At 36.0% G+C, this 25077-nt stretch overlaps 1 protein-coding gene across 1 annotated transcript in view; it reads left to right on the top strand.

Moving 5' to 3' along the window:
* Window positions 1-25077, top strand: part of KHDRBS2 (KH RNA binding domain containing, signal transduction associated 2) — a 762937-nt gene that overhangs the window by 702232 nt on the left and 35628 nt on the right. Inside the window, exon 7 of the mRNA XM_027852957.1 lies at window positions 11794-11876. Within this exon, the coding sequence (XP_027708758.1) occupies window positions 11794-11876 (83 nt within the window). The remainder of the gene's footprint in view (window positions 1-11793; window positions 11877-25077) is intronic.

Below are 25077 nucleotides of genomic sequence, written 5' to 3'. Positions count from 1 at the left end.
TGGATAAACATGGTGCAACAGTCTCTGAATGTAGTATTACCTTTATATATACACACATATACAAATATGTACAGATGTATATGTGTATGTATCTATCTTTACGTACATTTGTACACATACATATATATACACATACACACAAACACATATATACCAGATCAATATTGAGTTGACATAAAAATACACATTTCTATATTAAAAAATAGCTAAAAAAGTAGGTATGTAGAATTCCTTTTGAGATCATAAATAAGACACTGGTGCTTACCACATTTAGTGATACCCTTTTCCTTTTAAGTAGCACTTAAGTTTTACTGCTCATCATACAGCTAGATTGAGAAAGTCAAGTATCAGTCTATTTTCCATGCACTGGAGCATGGTATAATGGAATTTACTTTTGCATAAAGCAGATCACACTGTCATAGTGGAGATAACATGGTGAATAAATTATTCAGAATATTCAGGACGCTATGTGATGAGCCAAACATCATAATAAGAATGTGAGTATATAATCATATATACATATCTATATAAACTTATGATATATATATACACACACAGAGACATATAATACATAATAAACCCACACACACATATACCCACTGTTACATCATAAATGTGTATGTATATACATGTATGGTATGTATGTATATATAAACCAATATATATATATATATTACAAACTTCTACCAGGCTTGTTTGCTCATCAAAAATATCAAAGAATTTACTACAAATACAAATACAAAGAATTACTACAAGTGTGATACTAGACTACAACTATCTGTGGTCATAAGGTATGATTTCACTAAAAGAAAGAACAAGGAGAAATATTAGGGAAAAGAAATCCCATGTTATTTTATTATCTATAATCCTTAGGGTTTCTTCCTTCTTATTCAACTATTTGCAGTCTGTTTTCTGGTAATAACTAATCTTTAACATCTGTTTAACATTATTTACATTGGTCACTTAAAGTGAAAAAATATCACTTTTTAGTTCTATCTCATGCATCTCCTATGAGAACTGTGACTAATTCACATTAAGTCTGGATGAAACAGGGAAAGGTCATTCCTACTTGTTCCCTTTCATTTTGTCTCCCACTGTGGGCACATCTATTATAGCACTATTGCTTTTTATGGTTCATGAAATTTGGGGTTGCCACCAAGAGTTCTGCTCTGTTGATTTTTAATAATTGCTAATAAAATAAAGTATAGGTGAGGAAGCAAAATGCCATAATCCCCCACATACTTGAATAGTTATAACAATGCTGTCCTGTGCATACAAAGATGGTTCTTCCAATTCACCATCAAGCACTGTAGATTATATATTTTTCAGCCACAGTGAGAGCTCAGTTCTAATCCAACTGTACACTCTTGCCAGCTCTACCTTGTGACCTGTGAGACATAGTTGAAAGGCAGTTGACCAGGGTTAAAGGTAAAATTAGTTGCCATAGAAAGAGGCCCTTGGAGTCCCTTATATACTGTCAACTTCCACATTCTAAAGGAAAGACTATATTAGACTTTGAATGAATGTAAAAACATTTATTAAATAATTACTATAGGCCAATCATTGCGCTAGCCAAAAAAGACACAAAAACAAAAGGGAAAGAGAGCACATCAAAATAGGGTGAGCTTATACAGATAGTACAGATCATATGCAGATCTTCAGTGGCCAGGGTGGAGAATTTTTGGTTTGTAAACTGATGGTGAGTGAGCCATAGGGGAGTAGGTTTACAGAAGCTTTTCATTTGCCATGGCAATATTGATTTGATTATGGTTCAAGAACTGGAAAAAAAAAGATATTGGGGAAAACAAAGGGAATCAAACATCAGGAAGGTGACTGGTGAGAAGTAGATAGGAGCATAAATTGAGGCATGGCTAGAGCTAGCCTGATGGTGGCTTACGTGTGAGGCACTCATTGATCAGGACCTGGAATCCTAGGGCAGGAGTCTCTGATCTGAAAGTATTGTATTCACGGTCAGTCTCTGCTCAGTAGGAATAAAAAAAAATAGCTTTGTTGTTGAGTTGTGCCTGACTCTTCATGACCCTTTTTTGGGATTTTCTTGGCAAAGATACTGGAGTGGTTTGCCATTTCCTTCTCTCATTTTACAGATGAAGAAACTGAGGCCAACAGGGTTAAGTGACTTGCCGAGGGTCACACAGCTAGTAAATGTCTGAGGCAGGATTTGAACTCATCAAAATGAGTCTTCCTGATTCCAAAGCCATTGGGCCACCTAGTTGCCCCCCTATCACAAATAGCTTATACTATGACAATTGAATTTTTAAGTGAACATCTGTTTAATCTATTAGGAAGCAGTGGAAAGTATGTTAAATCTAGAGTCAGAGAACTCAGATTCCACACGTGACACTGCCACTGACTATGTGGATAACCTTGGAGAGAACAATTCATTTCCATGGGCTACAGTTTCCTCCTCCGTAAGATGAGGGTGTTAGACAGCATGGTCTCACAGGCCTAATATGATCTTTCCATAAATGATTATCACTAAAGGCTTAAAAAAAGTAGTTTGCAAACTTTTTTTTTTTTTTTGCTCATTCGTTGCTATGAGGAATCTCAGCACACTGAATTGATTAAGCTGGTGAAAAAGAAGGATTCTCAGGCAATTGGGACTATAGACTCATTGCCTAGGCCTTGAAATATCTCAACCTCTTCTTCCTTTCCTGATGGCCTTTTTCTTTTCTGTCTTTATTTCTGCAAGTTTCAAATTTTAGGCTTTGCACTTCCAAGGACAGAGGTGCTATTGTGACCTTCCAGTAAGAAAGATGTAAGACAGCAAACTGCTGTTGAGGACAGGGGCTGAGGAATGTAGAAGTCTCAGAAGATTTAGAGGAATAATGCAGGGGAACCACAATGAATAAGCACTACAATTTGAAATAGATAAAGATTCAGAGGTATCAAAGCGCATATATAGTATACAGAGCACTGGAGCTGGAGTCAAAAATATTTGGAGTCAATTCCCACCTAAGACTCTTAGTATCTCTATGTGACTCTGGGCAAGGATAACCGCTGTTCCCCGTTTTCCTTATAGTAAAATAAGAGGGTTGGACTTAGGATCTAAGGTCCTTTCCAAATCCAAATCTATGAACCTATGAACCTTTATTTTTTTCTTTTTTAAAATTTATGTTATTTTCAATTCACAGAACAAAACAAGCATTTCCATAACACAGTACAATAAAAAAGATAATAGCACATGAAACTACAAATCTACCACATATAACTTACTATTCCCTCCAAATCTGCAAAAAAGTTATCATGTAAATTTCTTTTCCCCCCTTTTCTTCCCCTCCTCTTTGCCCTAGAGATGGCTCCCATTAGATACACACACACACACACACACACACACACACACATACACAAACACATATAATATGTAAAATTATTCTATACATACTATTTATCAGTTCTTTCTCTGGATGCAGACAGTATCTTTCTTCATATATCCTTTATTTTTAATTTGTGTATTCATAATAGTCAAAATGACTTAAGTCACAAAGTCTTTCTTTTTTTAATGAACCTCTTGTAATTGAGGAAGGCATTTTTTTGGGGGAGAGGGATTCTGATAGTGGTTTGTGTGTGTGTGTGTGTTTATTTTAGACAAATGCTAAAATTTAAATATATAATAAGAAAAGAGAAAGAAACATTATAAACTTAATTATTAAACTTAAATATAAAATAAGAAAAGAAAAAAATGTCATGTTCACAGCAGAACATGGGAAAAGATTCAAAATATATAGCAATAACATTTCATTTCAAGAAAGCCTATATATGAAATACTGTGCATTATGTTAAAATCTATTCATCTTTTCTTTGCTTCCTTGTAGGTTTTCTTTTGTTCTCTGCTGTACACTTGTTACTTTGTTCTTTTTTCCCCCTTTCTCCTCCCTACCCGCCACCCCTGGGCTACAATTGAGCATGGATATATTTATATATAGGTCTTGATATATGTGTACACATATACATATGTATATATGCATATATACGTACATATATAAATGTATCCTTTCCCTAAGAGATTCTACTCCTAATCTTGGTTTTTATTTTTGTGCATATCTCTTTTATTCTCTCTCCTAACTCGTCTACTCTACTTCTACCTACTACCTTACCCTCATATTACTTAACCTACCTCCACTCCAGCAATTCTTCCCTTACCCTCCCATTCCACTAAATCTAAACACCCTTCTATATCCCCCTTTTAACCTATTCTCTCACTCTCCCCTCTAAAGATCCCTCCTTTATCCTCTCCACCCTCCCTATTCCCTTAGAGTTTTATTTCTTTCTGAATTTAGAAAACTTTTGTACTCTTGTAAATGTACATGTATTTTCCCCTCTTAAACCCATTCTTGATGAAAGTGAGTTTCCAGAACTAACAGTCCCCATTCCCCATCTAATTCATCTGTATCGGTTCTTCCTCTTGCACCTCATTTGTAAAAGATAATTGCTTTTTTAGCTGTTCTTGAATGGTTTTACTTTTTGAAATCATATCATACTTAAGTCTACTCCAATCTTTTATATGTTACCTAATTACTAGTAACAATCTTAGACATATGTTTTACATTTCCCAAACATAAAAGGTAAACATTCTATCCTTATTTAGTCCCTTATAAACATATGTACATTATATTTCTCTTGGCTCTTGTATGTCAAATTTTCTATTGAGTTCAGGGTTTTTTGATTTCTTTTGTTTTTTAACAAAGTCCTGAAAGTCTGACAATTGATCAAATATCCATTTTTTTTATTCAGAATTATGCTTAGCTTTACTGGGTGTGATATTTTCGGCCAGAAGCCCAGTTCTTGTGCTCTTCTGTCTATGGTGTTCCAAGACCTGCAATCTTTTAATGTTACCATTGCTAGGTTTTGTGCAATTCGAATTGTGGTACCACCATATGTAAATTGTTTATTTTTTAGTTGGTACTCGTAATATTTTGTCCTTGATCTGGGGGTTTCGAAATTTGACTATAATATTCCTGTGAGTTTTCCTCATAGGATCCCTTTCATGTGGTGATCAGTGAATTTTTTCTATTTCTACTTTCCCCTCTTGTTCTAATGCTTTAGGACAATTTTCTTTAATTATTTCTTGTATTATTGTATCGATTCTTTTTTTATCAGAATTTTTAGGTAGTCCAATCATTCTTATGTTTTCTTTTCTTCATCTGTGCTCTACTTCCATTGTTTTTGTTATGAGACATTTCATATTCTGTTCTATTTTTTCATTCTTAATATTTTGTTTTTTTTATTTCTTCATCTCATAACTTTGCTGGCTTCACCTTTCCCAGTTCTAATTTTCTTTTTTTTTCATTTTTCTTTTTTTTAATTTTTAACATGTGTTTTTAAAACTTTGGGTTCCAAATTTTCTCCCTTCCTCCCTCCCTACCCACCCTCATTGAAAAGGCAAGCATCTCGATACAGGTTATAGACGTGTAGTCATGCAAAACACTTCCATAGTAGTCCTGTTGTGAAAAACTAAGTATATTTCCTTTCATCCTATCCTACCCCCCATTTATTCTATTCTCTTTTTACCCTGTCCCTCCTCAGAAGTATTTGCTTTTGATTATCCCTTTCCCCAATCTGCCCTCCCCTCTATCAACCCCCTGCTCTCTTGCCCCCTTCCCCCCTTATTTTCCTGTGGGGTAAGAGAGATTTCCATACCCAATTGAGTGTGCATGTTTTTCCCTCCTTAAGCCAAATCCTATGAGAATAAGATTCACTCATTCCCTCTCACCTTCCCCCATTTCCCCTCCACTGTAAAAGCCTTTTCTTGCCTGTTTCATGTAAGATATTTTACCTCATTCTACTTCTCCCTTTTTCCTTCTCCCAGTATAATCCTCTCTCACCCCTTAATTTTATTTTCCAGATATCACCCCTTCATCTTCAACTCACCCTGTGCCCTCTATCTATCTATCTATACATACATATAATTTTTTCCCTCTCACTACCCTAATACTAACAAAGGTCTCATGAGTTACAAATATCATCTTTCACTGCAGGAATGTAGACAGTTCAACCTGAATAAGTCTCTTAAGATTTCTCTTTCCTGTTTACCTCTTCCATGTTTCACTTGAGTCTTGTATTTGAAGGTCAAATTTTCTATTCAGCTCTGGTCTTTTCCACAGGAATGCTTGAAAGTCCCCTATTTCATTGAATGACCATTTTTTACCCTGAAGGATTGTACTCAGTTTTGCTGGGTAGGTGATTCTAGGTTGTAGTCCTATCTCCTTTGCCCTCTGGAATATCACACTCCATGCCCTCTGGTCCCTTACTGTAAAAGCTGCTAAATCTTGTGTTATCCTGATTGGGTTTCCACAATACTTGAATTGTTTCCTTCTGGCTGCTTGCAATATCTTCTCCTTGACCTGGGAATTATGGAATTTGGCTACAACATTCCTAGGAGTTTTCCTTTGGGGATCTCTTTTGGGAGGTGATCGCTGAATTCTTTCAATTTTGATTTTGCCCTCTGGTTCTAAAATATCAGGGCAGTTTTCCTGGATAATTTCTTGAAAGATGATGTCTAGACTCTTTTTTTGATCATGGCTTTCAGATGGTCCAATAATTTTTAAATTCTCTCTCCTGGATCTATTTTCCAGGTCAGTTGTTTTTCCAATGAGATATTTCACATTCTCTTCTATTTTTTCATTCCTTTGGATTAATGTTACAGTGCCTTGATTTCTCAGATTGTCACTAGCTTCCAATTGCTCCATTCTAATTTTTAAGGAAGTATTTTCTTCACTAAGCTTTTGGACTTCCTTTTCCAATTGGCCAATTTTGCTTTTTAGGGCATTCTTCTCCTCATTGACTTTTTGGACCTCTTTTGCCATGGGTTAGGTTATTTTTTTAAGGTGTTATTTTCTTCAGAATTTTTTGGGGTCTCCTTCAGCATCACTCTCAGTTTTTCCTCTACTTCTCTTACTTGCTTCTCAAAATCCTTTTTGAGCTCTTCCATGGCCTGGGACCAATTCATATTTTTCTTGGAGGCTTTGAATGTAGGAGTTTTGGCTTCGTTGTCTTCTTCTGGTTGTATGTTTTGATTTTCTTTGTCACCAAAGTAAGATAATACAATCTGACTCTTTTTGTGGTGCTTGCTCATGATCTCGACCAATTACTTGAGTTATAAACTCTTTGTTAAGGTAGGAGTTTGTTTCCAGTGTGGAGAATGTACTGTCCCAAGCTTCAGGGATTTTGTGCAACTGTTTTCAGAGATACTTCTAGGAACCTGTAAATTTTCAGTTCTTCCAAGGTGCTATGATGAAGGGCGAGATGTTTCCTCCTGGCCTGTGCTCTGGTCTATGAGCACTCTTTTCTGTCTTGGAACTGTGAGGAGGGTATCCTCTCCACAGCCACTACAAGCTCCACCATGCCAGTGCTCCTCCTCGCCCTAGGACTGCCACCAGAACTGTGACCCAGATCCAAGCATGGGCGAAGCAAGAGAATCCTGCACCAACAAAGAGATCCCTGTAATCCCCCTCTCATTGGTCACTTGATTCTCCCTCAGTCTATGGGCTGGAAGCTCAGGAAGCAGCTGCCACCCCAGGCAATGGGGCTGGGACCCTGTGCTCCTCTCTCACCACTGTAGAAACAGACTTTTCCCACTGACCTTCTAAGTTGTCTTTGGTGTTCATGGGTTGAGAAGTCTGGAAACCACCACAGCTGCCTGCGATTCAGTCCTCTGAGGCCTGCTCCAAGGTTGCTGTGGCCTGCCCACCCACGCCAAACTGAGCTCTCCCTGCCCAGTGCTATACCTTTCTGATCAACCATCCAGGCTGTCTTTGGCTGGAAATTTGTTTCACTCTGTCTTTTTGTGGGTTCTGCTGCTTTAGAATTTGTTCAGAGCCATTTTTTATAGGTATTTGGAGGGATTTGGGGGAGCGCTCAAGCAAGTCACTGCTTTTACTCCTCCATCTTGGCTCTGCCCCCTACCAGGTCTAATTTTCAAGGAGACATTTTCTTCCTTAAGAAAGATCTTGGGGGCAGCTAGGTGGTGCAGTGGATAGAGCACCAGTCCTGAAGTCAGGAGGACCTGAGTTCAAATCTGGCCTCAGACCAACACTTGACACTTACTAACTGTGTGACCCTGGGCATGTCACTTAACCCTAATTGCCTAAAAACTAAAAAAAAAAGATCTGTTTTCAATTGGTTGATTTTCTTTTCATAATCTTATTTTTCTTGTATTATTCTTATTTTTCTTTTTAGTTATTCTTCAATCTCTTTCATTTGATTTTTGAAGTATTTTTTAAATTGTTCAATGAATTCTTTTTTGGGCAGGTGACCATTTGACATTATTCTTTGGGGTAGAAGAGGGTTTCTTTGCTTCAGTATCTTCCTCTGAAGATGAACCCTGATCTTCTCTATTCCCATAGTATCTCTCCATGGTTGTGTTGAGGTTGGAGTTGGGAGAGCTGGTTCAGGTGTGAAAGAATTCACTTAGACCTTCTCTATTGTCATTGGTGATGAGTTCAGGGTGGACCCCAAGAGTGTTGGGGTGTTACCTGAAATGATGAGGAATAGACATGCGAATCTTAATGTCCTAAAAAAATTCATTCGGACAGTCCCCAAGTTAAACAAAGGCATTCATTGGGGTGATGCACCCTAGTGGGCCTGCTCTCTATGAGGCAGATCCCCAATGGACTCTACTCCACGTGGGAGGCAGAGTATGGGCCACAGGCTTTGCTTCCCTAAGGGAGTAGAGTGGCCCCTTTATCCCATAGGACACAAAGGTGGTTAGCCAGATTAAAGGTATGGTTTAAATATAATTTTATGGAATAGGGGGAAGGAGACAAGAGAATGGGAGCAGCAAGGATGGCTCCAAAATGCCTGAGATATCAGGTAGTCTAGAGGTGATAAGAAAGGAGAACAGAAAAAGGAGGGGAAGAGCTGCTCTGGAATTGAAGGTGCTTTGTGAAAGCATACAGATAAGTCCAAGGTGGGGGCTTCAATGCATAGTCTTCCTTGATCACTTTTTTGACTGATCACATCCTACATCCTATCTCCTATCTCAGGTGCTGCTTGCTCCATCTGCCTCAAGCACTTTTTTCTACCTCATCAGTCGGATTCTTTCTCCTTTGCCTGTGTAGTTGTTTTTTTGTTTTGTTTTGTTTTGTTTTGTAATAATTTAGTTTTTCTAATCACCTCTAATCCTGAGGTATGGGGGATGGTGCCTCAGGCCTCTGATCCTCTTCAGTTTTCCCTTCTGACCTTGAACTCAAACCTAGACCTCCAGCTTCCTGTAAGTGCCTATAGCTAGCAGTGCCCTACTCCACTGCTTCTGCACTCAGCGAACATGGGCTAGTTCCTTCTCACTCCCACTGCATCTCCACAGTTGGGTCCGGCGTTCCTTATCAGCAGAGGTTCCCTAGATCTTCCCCAGGTCCAGTGCCCAACTCCACTCACAGTCCTGGGGGTAAAAGTTCCTGTTGCTGGGGCTGAGGCAGCCTCGCAAACTAGCGGACCCCAGGGTTTGCTGCTGCTTGTTTAAGCAACTTGCTGTTTGTTGTTAAAGCAGACCCTAGCCTGGAGGTGTTTACTCTTCACCAGGAGGATATCTCTTCCTGGGATTTTTCTTCAGATCTCTCCAGTTGTCCCAAGAGGACCCCCTGTTCTGCCCCCACTCTTATTTGTTTTCACAGGTATACGTTCGCCCAGAGGTGCTATTTTATCTCTTTTGTAGAGGAAAATATTGAGTGCTTAAAATTTTCTAACCTACTTCGCTATCTTCCCAGACTCCTCTCTTGATTCTGATGGTTCATAGCAGTAATTACAAGCTCAATAGGAACTGAATTTATAGAGGAGGCTAATGTGGGTAATGTATAATTTATGAAGTTTGAAATGGATATGTAGAGAGCAAATTTTCATGAAACACCTAGCAAAACATATAATACATTAGGTCTTCAGTGCATCCTTTGAAAGCCGCAATACTAAGATATGCAAAAAGTGAAAGTTCTTTGTTTATTTCAGTGATTATTTACAGAGATGACTTTGTTTTCTTTCCTGAATCTTGATGACGTTTTAAAATAACTGACCGTTATGGCTTCATACTCAATCCCAATATTCTTAATGATGCTATGGGATAAATATGATTACATCCATTTGTTAAATTTAGTTTATTCATTGGAAGGACAAATATTAAAGCTGAAGCTTAAATACTTTGGCCACATAATGAAAATACAGAACTCATTGGAAAAGTCCCTGATGTTGGGAAAGATTGAAGGGAATGGAAAAGGATGAAATGGGTAATGTTATGAAAGCAATGAACATGAGTTTGGACAAACTTGAGGAGATAGTAGTTCTCCACTAGAAGGGCCTGGTGTGCTATGGTCCATGGGGTCATGAAGAATTAGACACAACTGAATGATTGAACAATGACCATTTGCTCATCTTACTGATTGCTAGTCACTCATATATGTTAGTAAAAGAACATATCCCTTGCATTCCCAAAATTACCATTATGTTAGTACAGGTATTTCAGACCATTGCTGCCACTTTGGAAAGTTTTTGAGATTTTCACACTAGAAGCAGAATGACCAGTGTTTGTACATTTTACCTCACACAAGGAAAGAAGCTTAACTTTAGACACCTGGGCTGAGGCGGAGCAAGGAATGGAAGAAATAAAGATGGGGACAAGAACATTAGTATCATTGTCATCTGAAAAAAAAGGACAGAGTAATAGGAGGTGGGGGTGCATTATAAACAGTATTCTGATTTTGGATGTAATGATCTTAGCAGAAGAAGAACATCAAGTTCCAGGAGAGAGGCACCTTTCCACCCTGGCACCCTTTTTTTCCAGGGTCTTCACAGTTGGAGATTTAGCTATCCCAAACCATACCTGGGGAAAACAAAACAAAACACAATGCCTCCAATGGTAAGTTGTTATCTAGCCTTTGTTTAAAGATCTCTAATGAGGAGAAACCTATTATCTTCTGAGGCAATCAATTCTCCTTTTGGAAAGCTCTAATATATGGATTTTTTTTTCTGATTTCCAACTCAAATTTGTTTCTTAAAGCTTCCAGCCACTGCTTTTAGTTCCCCTCCAGAGAAACAAACAAACCAACCAAACCAAACCAAAACAGAACAAAACAAACAATCAAAAAAAACCTAGGACAAATTGAATTCCTCTTCCACTTGACAACACTTTTTGTTCTTTAGTGTGGGTTGCCTGTGCTATATTAAACTAAAGGCTCACAACCAACATGATTAATAAGACTTCAGGATTGATAGGGATGAGTAGAGTCATACTTGGATGAGAAGATAATAGAATCATAGAGTAGAGCCAGAATGGACTTTAAAGATCATCTAGTCTAACCCCTAGGAGAACCTCATGTCTGATGCTACAAGCAAACTGTTGCCAATCAGTTAGGAACGAGGGATATTTCAGTTATAGAAGATATAGGGTTCTAGAAATTGGGCAAGGCAGTGGTAGCAGGAAGGAATGAAATCGTCAACAAAGCAGAAGCAGCTTGAGACAAAAATAGATTACATCCCCAAATAAGAGATTATTCAAACTACCCCAATGGCTCAAAATTCTAGACAAACCCATGTGCATTTCTACTCTTTGAGGCATAATTGGATTTTATTAATTAATAGACAATTTCCAGAATTATAATATTTAATCCATGAAGTTCTACAGCTGAGTTACATGCACTTACTATTCTAATATAGTATATATTGTGATCATGGGAAAGGGAAAGAAAAAATCTACCCTCAGGTGGCATCTCATATTACCTCATTAATGTGGAATTGCAAATTTCTGCAAATTGATTTTTGCTTAGTTCTCTCTTTTTTTCCCTTCTTTAGGGATATGATGATGGCTATGGAGGTGAATATGATGACCAGAGCTACGAGGCCTATGATAGCAGCTATGCGACCCAAACACAAAGGTAAAATCTGGATTGCATGAATGATGGATCTCAAAATTCAATGTAATATTTTTTAAAGTTCCTTTGTCTGAATGCCAGGCATTTATAACCTTTATGAATCAACTAGTCTTTTTCCTGCATTACATGAGGGGTCAAAGTTGTTAATCTTGCATAGTCAAATTAAGAAATAGCTGAATTTTGTTTTAAACACGAGAACACATCTTAACAAAACTACTGTCCTGAGTGCTGAAAAATAAGCTTTAGTGAAGAATATAAAAATGAAAACAAATATTTTCATAATGGGCAACTTTGATCATAAATTAATGCCTTGGTTATTTTTATGGTCAGGGAGGTATATTTGACATGAACAATTTAGATTTTCAAGAAAAAAGAGTATTTGTTATATTTTCCTATCCTATTAGCTTGTCTGTTTTTCTGTTAATGTTAAGGACAAAGTGGCAAAAGATACATACACTCTATTGCTGACAAAGAAAGAGACTCTTGAGACATCTTAAAGAATGGAACCTGTTTTTTCTTTCCTTATGTGACTTTTAGAAACTCGTGGGTTTATCATTCTTTTGATTCATCCGAACATGTGGTCCCACAATAGTTATTTTGTTGTCGTTTTGTTTCAGTTTGTTTTGCTTAATTAGCAGGTGGGAGATTCATTTAAGTTTTTTGAGAAAATCACCCAGAAATTTCCATGCACAAAATTATAATGGGAGCATAAATATTGTTCTACGTGGCAATAAATATTTTTTGAGAAAAAAATGAAAACTAAATTTAGAGTGTTTCTTCATAGCAAGACATGAAAGAGTAAACAATGAGAATTAGTTGATATAAATAGATAATAGGACTTTCAGTATTTCTAGCATTAGTTATTCATAAACTAATTTTATTGGCACTTTAATAGACTAGGCTGGATTAAAGCCAAGGAGATAAGAATAATCTTATCACATCTGATAAGGTGGTCAGAAATGTGATTCACATAGAACCTCATGCTTCATAAGGTTGTCTGAAGGATGGTGAAAAGGGCATGGCCTTTATAGAAAAATATATTTTTCCATAACTGAGGGAGAGAATAATGATTGGACCTGTGATTTCATTGTATAGGGAACTTCCAGATTACCAGAAGTCCAATCAACATAGGATGGGACCTTCTCTGTAATTTAAAGCCTTAGAGAGTTGCCTGGCAGCAAAAGATTAAAATACTTGCTGAGGGCCATACCACCAGTTATCAGAGGCAAGCCTTGAATTCAAATCTTCCTGATTCCCTGGCTGGCTTTCTATTCATTACATAATGCTATGTCTTATCCAGTGAAGTAGTATCTGGGGACTAACAGAGGAAAATGTCAGAAGTAGAAATGAGAAGTAATAGCCAGTTTTATGTGAGCAGAATGGTGTCTGAAACTAGTGACAAGTGTAAAAGATAAGTTAGACAAAAATACATCAGTAGTTTTAAATTGGAGTGTAATGACTAACAATTTCAAATAAAATGGACAACTCGAAGAAGTTTTCATACAATAGAAATAATACGATCAAAGTTTCTTTGGTTGTGAGTAAAATTTTATTCTTTCTAATTATACAATTTAAACAGAGTCAACATTATTAACCTACAGGGGAGCCATGAGATAACCCCTAAGATGTGGAAGGTATAATTTTATATCTATATATATATATGTATATATGTATGTATGTGTGTATGTATATGTGCATGTGTACATTTATGTATGCATGTGTTTTTATATAGAGAACTTAAAGAAATCATGCTAAAACAATGAAAATGCTCTACAAATAAAGGAAAATGTTTAAGCAGTGTAGAAGAATATGCAAACCAGTTACAATGCTATTATACCTTTGGAGTGAGGTCCTGAAGGTGGTAAAATTGAGTTTTCTCTTTCCCCAGTGTGTTGTCAGATGAGAGGCCTAATGAGCAAATGAGCATAGTAAAATGGGCAAAGGTAGCCTGAGCAGAAAGGAATGAAGGAAAACAAGGGACCTGGATAATTCATTCTTGATAATTGCTAGTTGGCTATAGAAGCATAGAGTAAGAGAATAAACAGAAGGTATGATGAAAAATAAGTAAATTCCTTAGAGAAGAATATAGAAATGAAAAGTTTTCATATTTTCATAATGGGCAATTTAGATTGTAAGAGTTCATTTCTAGTCATGTACTCTTCTTCTTTAGCCATTCATTCATTCATTCATTCAATGGGTGCTTACTGTGTGTCAGGAAATTTTGGGATTCAGAAGAAATAGAAAACATGGATGACTTGGCCCTCATGCTTAAAGATCGATACAGCTATTATACTACTTGGGAAAATATTTCCCCCTAGATATTTACCTGTGGAAGGATAATGAAGGCCAGGAGAAGAGTCAAGAAAGTAGATGGAATAGTACTTGATTACAAAAGTTAATAGGATCTGCAACTATTATTTGCAAGAGCTGTGTGAGGCAGAACGTTTTCCCCATGCCAAAAATACAGAAAGCAAAACTACACCTATCATGAGCTAGGAATCTGGTGCTTCTTAAACTGTAGGTCGTGATCTTCATGAAAAATTTGGCAATAGTAAAAGGTTTCTGAAAGTGCAATCACCAAAAATTAATACAAAATCAAATGAATAATAAATCTGAGGTGTTTCTGGCAGGAGTTGCCTGTGTTGTATCATGTAACTTCACTGAACCCTTGGTTTTGAATGCAGCATGTGCACTTTGCATGTGCCCTGAGGCCCCGCAATTCCAAGGACCACTACCAAAACATGAAAAGGGGTCGAGGGTGGAAAAAGTTTAAGGAAGCCCTGAGCTAGGTGATGCAATGGATAGAGTGCCAGGCCTGCAGTCAGAAAGACTCCATGAGTACAAATCTGGCCTCAGATACTTACTAGTTGTGTGACCTTGTGTAAGTCATTTAAAGGTATGCCTCAGTTCCTTATCTGTAGAATGAGCTGGAGAAGGGAACTGCAAACCCTCTATATCTTTGCCAAAAAAAAAAAAATATGAAATAAGGTAACAAAGGGTCAGACATGATTGAAACAACTCAACAAAAACAACAGCATGAGCAAAGGTGTTTTTTTTCCCCTCCAACTTTTGTAGAATAGATTTTTCTCTTGAGATTTCTGAAGTATGCTACATCTAAAGCCACAGATACAAGCTGTCCATTATACATCTTTAACTAATGGTATATTTATAATTTAGGAGAACAGAAAGAAACAAGATAATTTATCTTTAGAGAGAGTTACTTTTCAATCTAATGCTCCAGTCAGGTGAAGATAAATTTGTTGAGCTTGTAAAGTAGGATCTTGCAGGTGCCCAAATTGAATAATTAGCCCATCCCCAAATAGTGATTCTAAGGGAGGTTCATGAGGTAACAGCCCTACAAAAGGTTCACCTGAAGTTCAGAAAGTATAACAACTTTAATTAATTCCCAATTGCCTTGTAAGATATCATTAGCTCTAAAAATTTTCAAATATATGAAAAAAGGGCCTCCGTTAAAAGACTACTCAAGAGGCAGCTCAAATGAATGACATTTTAATGAAACCTAAATTTGACAACGGATGTAAGAGACTCTGATGTTCATCTTTTTTGTCTTCTGTGTCATATATGGCCTGGGGGAAGACAAGAAAAGGGAGCTTATTATAAAAGCTTTCTTTTGCAGGTTTAGGATTATTGTTTTCTTGGAAGCTCATTTTCTTGAGGCCATTGACTAAAGCTAGGCTTCCATTTTGTTCTGACACAAGGAGCTGTCTTCAATAAAGCCAAGTATTTAAAATCCTTGTTTTGACAGAAATAGCCCTGAATTTGGAGTTACAGGAACTGGGTTCGAATTCCACTTAATGCTGTCACTTTCTACCCTTATGACCTTGTACAAGTTCCTTTACCTCTCTAGGCCTTCTCTGTAAAATTAGATCAGATTGGATGACCTCTAGGGGGCCGCCTAACTCTAAATCAATGATCTTATGTTGTGGTGCTGAATTCCCTCCAAAGGAAATAATTTGCCAAGTAGAAATCACTCTTCTTTCATCTCAGAATGAAGGGAGATTTGATCTGAGCCAAAAAAACCACATAATCATACACTATTTTTAATTTGTGAATAAAAAATATTTTTTAAAATGTGATCCTTCTATTTTAGGCTACCATTCCACACACACACACACACACACACACACACACACACACACAAGAACCTTTACTGTGGAGTCTCAAGTGTGAGGCATTGCAGTAACCATATAATATAATAAACATATTACATTAAGTATACAATAGCTTGTCCTATTCATTCAAGTGGCACTACTCCCTGCAAACTAACTCACCCTCATTTTGTAATACAATTCTGTTATGTCTCAAGATTATATTCAAGCATGAGATTGAATTTCCAATAGGTTATTGAATTTGGGATATTCTTCTTCAGTTATCCTACAACTTACTAGTATTTTTATGCCATCTACACACTCTTGCATGCAATAAACACTAACAACGAGGATGCTTGGATTTATTTAAACAGAAAAGAACTATAATTCTTAGCAGTATTTTTCCTTTGTTTTGCATGATTATTTGAAAAACTTAAAATGCAATATAAATACTATAAACATTCATAGACATACAGAATATAAGACCTGACAGTGACTTTAAATAATAACATCACTAAGCATCCTCATAGTTGATATTTATATTGCATTTTAAATTTTACAAAGTTTTTTACACACATTAACCCTTCCAAGAAATGAGGATACTGAAATCCTAAGATGGGGTGGGGAACCTTCAGCCTTGAGGCCAGATGTAGCCTCGAGGCTGAAGGTTCTCCACTCCCGCTGAGAGATTATTTGCCCACAGTCACATAACTACTAAATAGAAAAGTCAGAGTTTAATCTGGACTTCTTCTGACTCTGAATCAGCACTCTAGATCATTTAGTTTAAACCTTAATTTTATAGACTACAAAACTGAAATCCCATGCTTTGTTCAATGTCTTCTTGATTCTAATGCCTTTATTATTAATTAATCTATAGACTATAAGCCCCTATATTGATTCTAACCCTGACTTTGACATTAACTCATTTCATGAAACTAGATAAATTCCTTAACCTTTTGGGGTCTCAGTATTTTCATCTTTAAAACTAAGGTTTAATCTAAATGATCTAGAGTGCCAGATTCAGAGTCAGAAGAGATCCAGGTTTGAACTCTGCCTTTTCCATTTGGTAGCTGTGTGATTATGGGCAAATAATTTCTTTGGACCTCAATATCCTCATGTCTAAAATAGAACAATAATATCCAAAGGAACAGGGACTATTTTATTTTTGTGTTTTAATCCTCAGTGCCTCACACATGGTGGATACTTAATAAATCCTCAATTATGGATATGTTGGCTGTATTTGTTCAAAATTTTATGATTGTATGGTTCGCTCTGGTGGAACTTCAAGTACTGCCCCATGTAGTCTGCTTGTGCTTGGAATCTGTGCATATTTCAATTAATTTTAAAATTATGAAACTGTAATGATAGGATTCTGGAGGCAAATATACATATATGTGTGTTGTGTGTGTGTATGTGTATATATATATATATATATATATATATATATATATATATATATATATTCCTTTAAAGGCACTTAAATCATTAAAGATAGCCTAGGGAAATTTTTAGACTTGGTAACCTGATCCACAGCAGTCATGCCTACTATAAAATATGTGCTAGTCATCCTTACTTCTACACAAGCAGATAGCTGGAGCCATCCATCAAACTGCAAACAGAAACTTATTGGTGTCTTCAGAGGAAGTACAAACTTGGCTGTTGAAGGGAGCAAGAATAATGCAAATGAACTTTTCCTTCTCTTCCACCTCTTCCAGTCAGTTGCCAGATCCTGTTGGTTTTTAACCCAAAAGATGTTTGCACATCTGTATGTTCCTTTCCATTCCCACTCATATGAGAAGCACTGAGGCAGAATGCACTGTGGCATTGGATTTGGAACTTAAAAGATTTTGGTTAAAATCATATTTTTAGATACTTAATGACTACATTATTCTGAGCAATTCATTTTACTTCTCTAAGCCTCAGCTTTTCTCATGGATAAAATGAAGAGGAAAGTGGAGTTTGGATTATTGACCTCTAAAGTTTTACCCAAATCTAAATTTATAATCCTATGACTGCCCTAGGCTAGGCAGGGCATCTCAATCAATCAATAAATAAACATTTATTAAATATTTACTAGGTGGAGATATAAAAAGAGTCAAAAGACAGTCCCTGCTTTCAAGGAGCTTACAATGTAATGGGGGAAGGAACATGCAAACAAATGCATCTGTATAATATGAAGCAAGCTATATACATATCAGATAAATAAGAACTAATCAACAACATGTAGGCACTGGAATTAAGAGGAGTTGAAAAAGGCTTCCTGTTAAAAAATGGAATTTTAGTAGACTTAAAGGAAACCAGGTGGAGATGAGAAGGGAGATCATTCCAGGAATGGGAGACACCTCTTGCAAGTGGGGGTCTGACAATATTTGTTTATTTATTTACTTACTTACTTACTCATGTACTTATTTATTTTATTTATTTGTTCATTTATTTATTTATTTAATATTTTATTCATTAATTTAATTATTTATTTGTTTGTTTGTTTGTTTTTGCTAGGCAATGGGGTTTAGTGACTTGCCCAGGGTCACACAGTGAGTGTGTCAAGTGTGTGAGGCTGAATTTGAACTCAGGTCCTCCTGACTCCAAGGCCCATACTCTATCCACTGTGCCACCTAGCTGCCCCCATGACAACATTTTTTAACTAGTTTCCCTGTTCCAAATGATTACAGGGAGCCCATGCTTTGTTCAAACTCTTTACCCAGATGCTCCACTACAACTGTTAAGGCCTCTACTCCTCTCAAGAAGGGATGTGGAGATATAACTGACCCTTAAACCTATCAACTTCTTCATTTCACCAGTGGACAATAGGGTGTTTAATTATCTATAATATAGTAAGATTGTAGATTTAAAGGTCAAAAGTACCTTAAATGCCATAATCTTCTCATTGTATGAATGAAGTACAAGGAAGCTTAAAGGAAGCTGTTTACCACTGTAAACAGTTACAACAACAGTTACAGTAGTGAAAAGCAGAACTGACTGGGATTCAAACCAAGGCTCTCTACCTCCAAATCCACAACACTTTCCCCTGGACCAAAACAGAAACACATTTGTAATTTGGGGATCTTTTCAGTACTGTGGGGTAGTGAGGAAAGAGGAAGGAAGGGAGAAAAAAAGAAAAGGAAGGAAGAGATTTTTATTTTTTTTTAATTTGTGAAATAAAACAATCAATTCCATAACATAGTATAATAAAAAGGATGATTGCACATGGAACTGCAAATCTATTATGTACAACTTGCTATTCCTTTTAAATATAGAATAAAGTTATCCTGTAAATTTCTATTTTTTCCTTTTTATTTCTTTTCTCCCCTTCCACCTTAGAGATGGCTACCATTAGACACAAATACATGTGTGTGTGTATAAATTATTCTATACATATTTCTATTTATTATTTCTTTCTCTGCATGCAGATAGCGTCTTTCTTTATATGTCCTTTATAAGTTAATTCAGGTATTTATAATAGTTAAAATTACTTATTTGCTCGAAGTCATTCTTAAAACAATATTGCTGTTACTGTATACAATGTTCTCTTGGTTCTGCTTTTTTTTAAGATCGTTGAGCTCATCATTTTTTTATAGCACAGTAGTATTTCATCACAATCATATACAAGTTGTGACTTGTTCAACCATTCCCCAATTGATGGGCATTCCTGCAATTTCCAATTCTTTGGCAACACAAGGAGAGCTGCTATAAACATTTTAGAACTTATAGGTTTTTTTTCCTTTTTCTCTAATCGTAAAAATGGAAGAGAAAAATTTAATGAGGACTAGTAAACACATTGACTTCTGGGGTAATTTTTATCAGTAAAAATATGCAAATCCATTAAAATAACTACTACAAATTGTCCATATAATTCTGAACAGTTACCCTAAAGACAAAGACAATGAAGCATTCCTGCAAAGAAAATGGAAGTGCCTTACCAATTGATACTTGTCCTAGGCCCATTCAGGGTTCTCACATAGCCATCTCCGAGGAGTCAAGGAGAGAATGGCAGAGTGATATCTAATAAGTATGGCAACTAATGTGTATATATAGCACTTACTATGTGCCTGCATTATGCTAAACCCTTGACAATTATTATCTCATTTGATTATAACAACAAACCAGGAAGGGAGGTGCTATTGTTATCCGCATTTGACAGATAAGGAGGCAAACAGTTGTTAAGTGGCTTGCCCGGTCACACAGCTACTAAGTGTCTGAGGCTGAATTGAACTCAGGGCTTCCTAACAAAAACCTGACATTCTATCCACTAACCACTTAGCTGCCCCATTTCAAGTTTGAAAGTTAGGGGATAATCTGTTCTCTGACTCTCTGCATATCAGAAGGTATATACACCAAGACAATCATCAGATGACCTGTGTCACTCTGAACCCTTCTCACTTATTCTCATCTATTCCAGTCATAAATCTTTCCTGTTAGAGTCTACTTCTTAGCAGGAGAGGCAGTATACTGTAGTGGACAGAAGACTGGCCTTAGAGGCAGGAAGACCTGGGTTAAGAATCATACCTTAACATTTTCCCAGTCTCGTACTATACCATAAAACAGGAATTATCAAATCTATTACATGAAAACAGAAAAGTTGGTCAGTGGAATAATTCAGATTAGTGAGACTGATGGAGACTCAGTGTAGTCTCATCTTCAATGCACCAAAGAACACATAGTAGTTGAGAAAAGGATCCTTTATTGAACAGCAACAAAAACAACCACAAACTGATAAGAAAACTGAAATGCCGTGACACAGAAAATAATTTGAGATCAACAACTTAAAGGATTTGCTATCATAAATTCCAAAAAATAAAGAGATGAATTTTAAAGGTAACACAATTAAAATTTGCTAGATAACATAAAGTTGCATATCATTTTCAAAACATATTTAATTAATTTTTTTTTGTTTTTATATTACCTAAATTTCCTCTGTATCCTTATCCCTTGACACTTACCAGAGAGCTATCCCTTATAACATCTTGAATGAAACCTTTTTTCATGTAAGAAGAGAAGAGGGAAAAATACCAAAATTGATCCCTATATGGGAAAAATCTGAGAGTATATGCAATATGACACATCTATAGTTTTCTTCTTACCTCCCCAAAGAAGTTGGGGTGGGGAAGGTGACTTTTCACATCTTGTCTTTGAGGCAGTTTGTTCTTTGTACTTTTACAACATTCATTTTTGATTGTTGTATACTTGTTGATCTTTTCATTTTCATTCTTGTAGTTACTGTACCTATTGTTTTTTTCTTGGCTCTACTTTTCACTTTGTATCAGTTCATGTAAATCTTTCCATGATTTTCTGTTTTCAATCATATCCATTTCTTAAAACGCAGTAATATTCCATTATGTTTGTGTACCACAATTTCTTTTTATCATTCTTCAATTGATGGATATTTATTGTGTTTCTGATTTTTTTGCTATTACAAAAAGAACTGCTACCAACGTGATACTATGTATGGAGTCTTCCTTTTTCATTAATATTGGAATCTCTGGTTCAGCGAGTAAGGACATTTTAGTCCTTTTATTTTCATAATTCACTTGTATATCTTTCTGCTATATAAAGGTGAAGAGTTTGTAACCAGTCACAACTCAGAGACTGTAAAGAAAAACTACTTTGATTATCAAAAAATAAAAAAGTTATGCACAGTAGAATCAGGAGATAATAAAAAAAAGAAAACTGTAGACTAGAAACATTTTCTACAAAATATCTAAAAAATAGCTTAACATTTAAAAAGTATGGATAATTGACATGAATCTTTAAGATAAAGAACCACTCCCCGGTAGATAAATAATCAAAAGATATAAAAAGATTTCTCAAAAAATAAATAGAAGTTAACATCTGTTTTTAAAAAGTTCTCAAAATCGCAAATGATTAGAGAAGTTTTTATTAAAGCAACTTTAGTAAATCACCTTATTTATCAAATTACAAAGGATAATAAAAGATGCAAAATTGTATATTTGTATGAAGTCTGCAAAAGATATCAAACAATACCAATTTGCTACAAGCAAATTTGTACAAAATTGTGAACTAGTCTCACATTTGGGGGGAAAAAAATCTTGGAATTATACCAGAAAAGAGATAAAGTTGTTCATATGCTTTAACTACATGATCTCACTATTGGATCTACCTCTATGGAGATTATGGAAAGCATAAGAAAAAGTACCTACACTAAAAATATCTGAAGGCTTATTTTTGAAAACAATGGCTACAAACCATAGACTCAGTGATTGGAGAATGACTAAAAATATGATATACATGAAGATAATGAGTCTGTTGCTTTATTTTGTATAATAAGAAATGACAAATATGAAGAATTAAAATATAGCAAGATCTGCATGGAGTGTTGCACAATAACTAAATAAATGAAGGCAACTTTAAATAGCAAACTAATTTAGATCAAAGAGTAGAGACAGTTTTGGAATCAATTTATAGAGCATCAATCCACCATCCTTGCTTTTAATAAACAGAAGATTGCCAAAGTAGACGGTTGATTATATTGGCAGTTGCAATTACCCTTTTGTTCACTATTTTGAAGATTGTATATTTGAGGGAATTCAACCTAAGTACATGGGTGTTTCGTATTTCATACTGAAACAAAATATCAACATAATATATATTGTCAGTCAATGGTGTGTTCAGAGAGGATTAGCAGTTTTGGTGTGAGGGTTTGCTGGGATACCTTTGGTGTCTACCTATCACCCCACTCTTGCCTGTGGTTCCAAGAAGCCATAGCATGTGCAGTGGCCACACCCCACTAAAATCATCATGGCAGATGGGTTTAAACCAGGTTGAGGTTAACTGACAGGCCTCAAATGCATCGGTGAATTAGGGTAATGTCTATGCCAAGAATGTAAAGACTTTCCCTAGAGGAATGGCAGATGAGAACAATTTGTTCCAATAGCTATGAATCCAGCTGAAATGGAGCACTTAAAACTTAGACAGTGAAGATACCAAGGTCATCCACTGTACCCTGGGCCATATCCAGTCATCTTGACATTTGCCCTGCCATTGGACTTCAGTGATCTGGAAGAGACAGTAAGGCTGATGACTTTGTACAATTCTGACTCACTTAAATCCAATTCACATTCAAGTCAAGACAACACCTATCATCTACTATTTTACCCTATGATGTCATTGGTCTTCAAGGAAAACAAAAGACAAACAACAACAACAAAGTCAGTAAGTCAATACGTATTTCTAAGTACCTAATATGTGTCATGCACTGTACTAAGTTCTGGGAATATAAAGGTAAAACAAGAAAGTCCATGCTCTTAAGGAGCTCAAAATTTAATGTAGAAGACAACATGCATTTAATTATGTACAAATAATTTACATGCAGGATAAACTGGAAATAATCAACAAAGTGGGTGCCCTACAATTAAGAGAGATAAAGAAATACTTCTTATAGATAATGAGATTTTAACTAAAATTGAAAGAAGCCTGGGAAGCCATATGGCTAAGTTAATGAGAAAAAGCATTTCAGGCACGGAGGACAGCCAATAAAAATGCTCAGAGTTAGGAGATAGGTTGTCTTGTTTGAGGAACATCAAGGAGGCCATCAAAGATAATTTTGAAGAAAATAATTTAATAAAATAATTTTAAGGAAAAAAATACATGCCATAGTTGGCCTGTTCCTCTTTTCTGATCTCCTTGTTGTGCAAGTAGATTAAAAGCATGCTTTCTTTTACCTTTGGTATTCATTTCATCCCTCAGTTCATTAAGAGAACTACATTGTCCATTACATTCTTTCCTATCTATCCTTGGCTATGCACCTCTTTTTCAATTTTTGTATACATTCATATATATCCATAAAACTTGTATTCGTCAGAGTTATTTCTGTGAACACACTTTAAAAAAAAAACACCCTTCTTCTCCACCAGGGTTATTTATGATCATATTCTCAGAATTTCCTTTTTTTTTTTTTTTTACAATTTCTCATCCTTCCTTCATCGTAAAGTTCAAAGCCATGATCTATGGCTATCTCTTCTATTTGTTTTCTGAACATTTTTCAATCTGTTTTCCTTAAGTCTGGGGCGTAAGTCTCATTAACCAGAATTCCCTTCTTTCACTGTACTCACTTTAGAGTGACATGGTAACTTTCTTCCAAGGTTCCTGTCATTTCCACATCACCAACAGGTCCTTCTTGTTGATCAGAAGAAATTCCAACTATAGAAATTTGCTTCATTGTTTTCTCTTCTTTCTGAGGAATGAAACCATTAGCAAATCAAGAATTTACCAGATACTCTACTATTAGAATGTCTTCCAGTACATTTCTCAATAATAGGAATGACCTAAAACTACTTGATTCATTGCAATTGTACACTAGAGGTTGGGGCTTTGAATGTCTAGATCACATTTGGTCACAAAAATGAAAAAGAAGCATCAATATAAGCATCTAGGTGAGATCTAGTTGGGTCTTTACAAAGTGCAAGTCAGAGTCAGATGGTTTTCACTGGGTTTGGACTCAGAAAACTTTTGTTTGAATCTTAGGTCTACTATTTCCTGTGTGTGATTTTGTACACATACTTGGGCTCTCTGGGCCTAGTTTCTTCATCTGAAATATGAGGACTTGGACAAGATTATTTCTAAATTTCTTCCTAACTCTAAATCCCATGAATTCATTTCTGCCATCCGTGATGTGACTTTCATGGCTTTTCTTGAATGTAACTATTGCCAATCTCTGTAGGTATTCAATTCAATAAAAATTCATTAAATTCTATTATCTAGTCATTTTTCTGTTGAGACTAATACTTTGTAACCCCATTTGTGGTTTTCTTAGCAAAGATACTAGAATGATTTGCCATTTCCTTCTCCAGCTCATTTTACAGATGAGGAAACTGAGGCAGAGAGTTAAGTGACTTGCCCAGGGTCACACAGCTAGGAAGTGTCTGAGATTCCATTTGAACTCGGGAAGATGAGTCTTCCTAACTCCACGCCCAGTTTTCTATCCACTTCACCACCTGCCCCATTTATTTTTAAAATATTGTTATTTGTTAAATACTTTCTACATATACAGCCCTGGGTTAAGTGCTAAAGATATAAAGACCAAAATAGACAAAGACAAAAAGCATTCCTTCCCTCAAGGAATTCACTTTTGGGGGGGG

This window comes from Vombatus ursinus, unplaced genomic scaffold, assembly GCF_900497805.2.
Source record: "Vombatus ursinus unplaced genomic scaffold, bare-nosed wombat genome assembly UNPS02009835.1, whole genome shotgun sequence".
Lineage (NCBI taxonomy): Eukaryota > Metazoa > Chordata > Mammalia > Diprotodontia > Vombatidae > Vombatus > Vombatus ursinus.
Note: the sequence above shows the minus strand (reverse complement) of the source record. Positions and strands in the feature narration are given on the sequence as shown.